General features: G+C 45.1%; 2 protein-coding genes across 4 annotated transcripts in view; one reads left to right on the forward strand and one right to left on the reverse strand.

The window, feature by feature from the left end:
- LOC104129434 (LRP2 binding protein) overlaps nt 1-2,768 on the reverse strand; it is a 13,651-nt gene extending 10,883 nt beyond the window's left edge. For all 3 annotated transcript variants that reach the window (XM_035897786.1, XM_035897791.1, XM_035897790.1), the window contains exon 1: nt 1,890-2,768. The gene's annotated coding sequence lies outside the window, so the exon portion shown is untranslated. The remainder of the gene's footprint in view (nt 1-1,889) is intronic.
- Nucleotides 2,396-2,774, forward strand: part of ANKRD37 (ankyrin repeat domain 37) — a 3,297-nt gene continuing 2,918 nt past the window's right edge. The window contains 2 exon segments of the mRNA XM_035897731.1: nt 2,396-2,509; nt 2,678-2,763. Coding sequence (XP_035753624.1) covers nt 2,396-2,509; nt 2,678-2,763 — 200 coding nt within the window.

Genomic DNA, 2,774 nt, shown 5'->3' on the forward strand with positions numbered 1-2,774 from the left:
TCCTACCTGCCCCTCCTGCTGGAGCCCAAAAGGCGCCGCAGAAAGCCGCCGGAGGCAGGAATTGACAAACTCTGAATGCAATTCAGTTAAAAGGACTTCAGTCTAGCAAGTGGGACCTCGCTACTTCCAGGGGGTCAGAAACTGTTTGTTGTAACGTAGTTTTGTTTTCCCCGTGTGGATACTGCAAAACTTAGAAGGATAATTGGGGGGAAATGCTGTTTGTAGCTGGTTCCTCCTGAAACGTAAGGCGGTGTTTCCACTTCTGTTGATAGCTTCTGGAAGCCTCTCGTATAAAAAGGGATATAATACCAAAATGCTGCGAGAATGCTTTTAAAATAATCTTTAGCTGCATTCCCAGGTTTTTTTTCTTTCTCTTCTTTTTTTTTTTTTTTTTCCAGATGATGATCATCCTTCCATTTTTGGCAGCGCAATCTGTTTCTATAGCAACAGGGACAGAGGCAACAGTCAGATCACAGGAGTAATGCTTGTGGATTTGTGTGGTTAAACCTGTGGGCTCCACATGATGTTTTCCAACAGCCCCAGCCAAAAAAGTCCCAGTTGCCAAAAAGCTCCTAAAAACTCATCCTGATCCACTTTGCGTAGATGATACAGCCCAAGAAGCCTACAGCAAAAATAAACTTTTTTTAAAGCATCAATGAATTACTTAACAGGCAGAGTGAAGAAGAGTCTGTGAAAGCAAGGATACCCTTCAGCAAAGGCAATTAATGCTGAGCTGCGCTGCTGCATTTAGTGCTGAAGGGTGTGAGATTCAACAGCACGCCTTGGTTTATCCGGTTGCTTACACACATCTATTAGAACAGGTTTTTCCAATTTAATTTTCTTGATACCTATGCAAGATGAGTGGACTGAGATACAAAAGCGCAGAGGAATTTTTAGCGAGTTACGTTCCAGAACAGCTGCAGCCAGGAAGCCTTGTCCTTAAGTGGCACTTGGGTCATACAAAATAGATCAAAATTGTTGGATCTGAGCTTATAAGCGAGACAAGTGTCAGTTATTCAGAGGCAGAAGAGTTTTGCAGGCGCTAATGAGGTGAGCAAAATGTGATGCAAAGCTCAAGAACTAATTAATAGCAAGGATGTGAAGCGAGTTGCAGCTGGTGGGGCGTAAGAGTTTGTGTAGGTGGTTAGGCTGGGAAGATGGGATTCCTCGGGTGCAGCTTGAAACCTGTGAATTACTGGGGTAATGTAGGGGAGGGAAGGTCTTCAAAAAAAAAAACCAAAAACCCCTTGGGTGATTCGAGACTATTTAGTCTTTAGCTACTTCTGGATATGTCTGTTTTCAGAATAGTCTTTATAGCTGCATAAACAACCACACTGGATTTCTGGCATCTGTGCAGAGGTATTTCATCCCTAACAAAGCATAGGTAGAAGTGTAGGGATTTTATTTGTTTATTAACTAATTTGCTTGGCTAGCTGTTCAGGAAAAACAAAACATTCGGCAATAACACGGGTGTATTTCATTCCGTATGAAAGGAGAGGTGAAAACTGTCACCTACTGAAATAAGTCTGCTGAATTGATAGACTGTCTATTTACCTGGATTTCTGCACTGTTAAAAATGATACTGTATATGTTCATATTCTGCCACTTAAATAATTTATATTTGCTTTCCCAAAGGAGAAGCAGGAGGTAATTGCCATAATGTTTGCGTGTTTATTTCAGAACTATATATACCCTAAAGGAACACCCTTTGGCTTCTTTTCCCTTAACACTCTTTGTCAAAGCCATGCAATTTTAAACATGTGACTTTTGATTTCCCTTTTTTTTTTTTTTTAAATGATGGTAGTGATTATGAGTAACTACCATGACAAACACGTAGGCATCTGACACAGAAGGAAATACTGCAGCGGTGAGGAAACAGAATTGTGTACCTTGGATGCTGGGTTAGGATATTCTTTGCTTCTCTTCAGGCTTTTAGCTGTGAGGCGTGACTAGTGGTGATTGAATCCTCCGTCAAATTGGATTTCATAGCATGGAAAGGGCAGGCAGTTGCTTTCAAAGATAATCTGAGCAAAGACAGCGTCCGTGCAAACCAGAGTTACACAGTTGTTTCTGAAGACTCAAGGCGGTCAGTGCTGGGGACTCTGGTTTCTCTGTGCGTGGGCGTTCGCCTCTTCCCCCTCTGCCTTCCCCAGCAGGGGCAGACACCGAGTGCTAAAGCTCTGCCGGGTGGAAAGCAGGTTTCGCCATGCAATGTCACCGTGTTCAAAATAGATTTCAAGCAATTCTTTTAGATGGTAATTGCCTTTGAGTGTGGCTGTGGCTGGTTCTGGTTTCCAGCACAGAGCTGCCTCTGGGTGCGAATGTTGGCTGTGACCTTGGCCCATATGGTACGTCTGACCCTCTCGGGGATACTCGGTGCTCAAGGAAGTGAAAAATGGCAATCCAGTTTTTTGCAAACGTGTTTGGAACAGGGATGTACCAGGTGGCTGTCCTGATCTCCACGATCACCGCCGCCTCCGGCCCCGCTCGGACCGGCGACGACCCTGCCGTAAGGCATGCCCTGGGCGGGAGCCGCGGGTTTCGCGGGTGGCCTGGTCGGCTCCTTCAACCTAGTGGCAGAGCTCCAGCGGGAAGATAGTTCTTCGTGCTGGCTTAAGCTTTTTTTTTGGGAAAAATTCTAAAAGTTAATCCTCTTTCCTGTTTTTTTCTCTCCTAGATCCGAAGTCAGCCTCGTCGCAGTCTTCCCACACCAGCGTTAGGGCGCATTAGAGCCACGCTGGAAGCTGCGCTCGGCGGCAGCAAGCCGAGCAAAC

The sequence above is a fragment of the Egretta garzetta genome, unplaced genomic scaffold (genome assembly GCF_000687185.1).
Source record: "Egretta garzetta isolate BGI_Z169 unplaced genomic scaffold, ASM68718v1 scaffold46, whole genome shotgun sequence".
In the NCBI taxonomy this organism is placed as follows: Eukaryota; Metazoa; Chordata; class Aves; order Pelecaniformes; family Ardeidae; genus Egretta; species Egretta garzetta.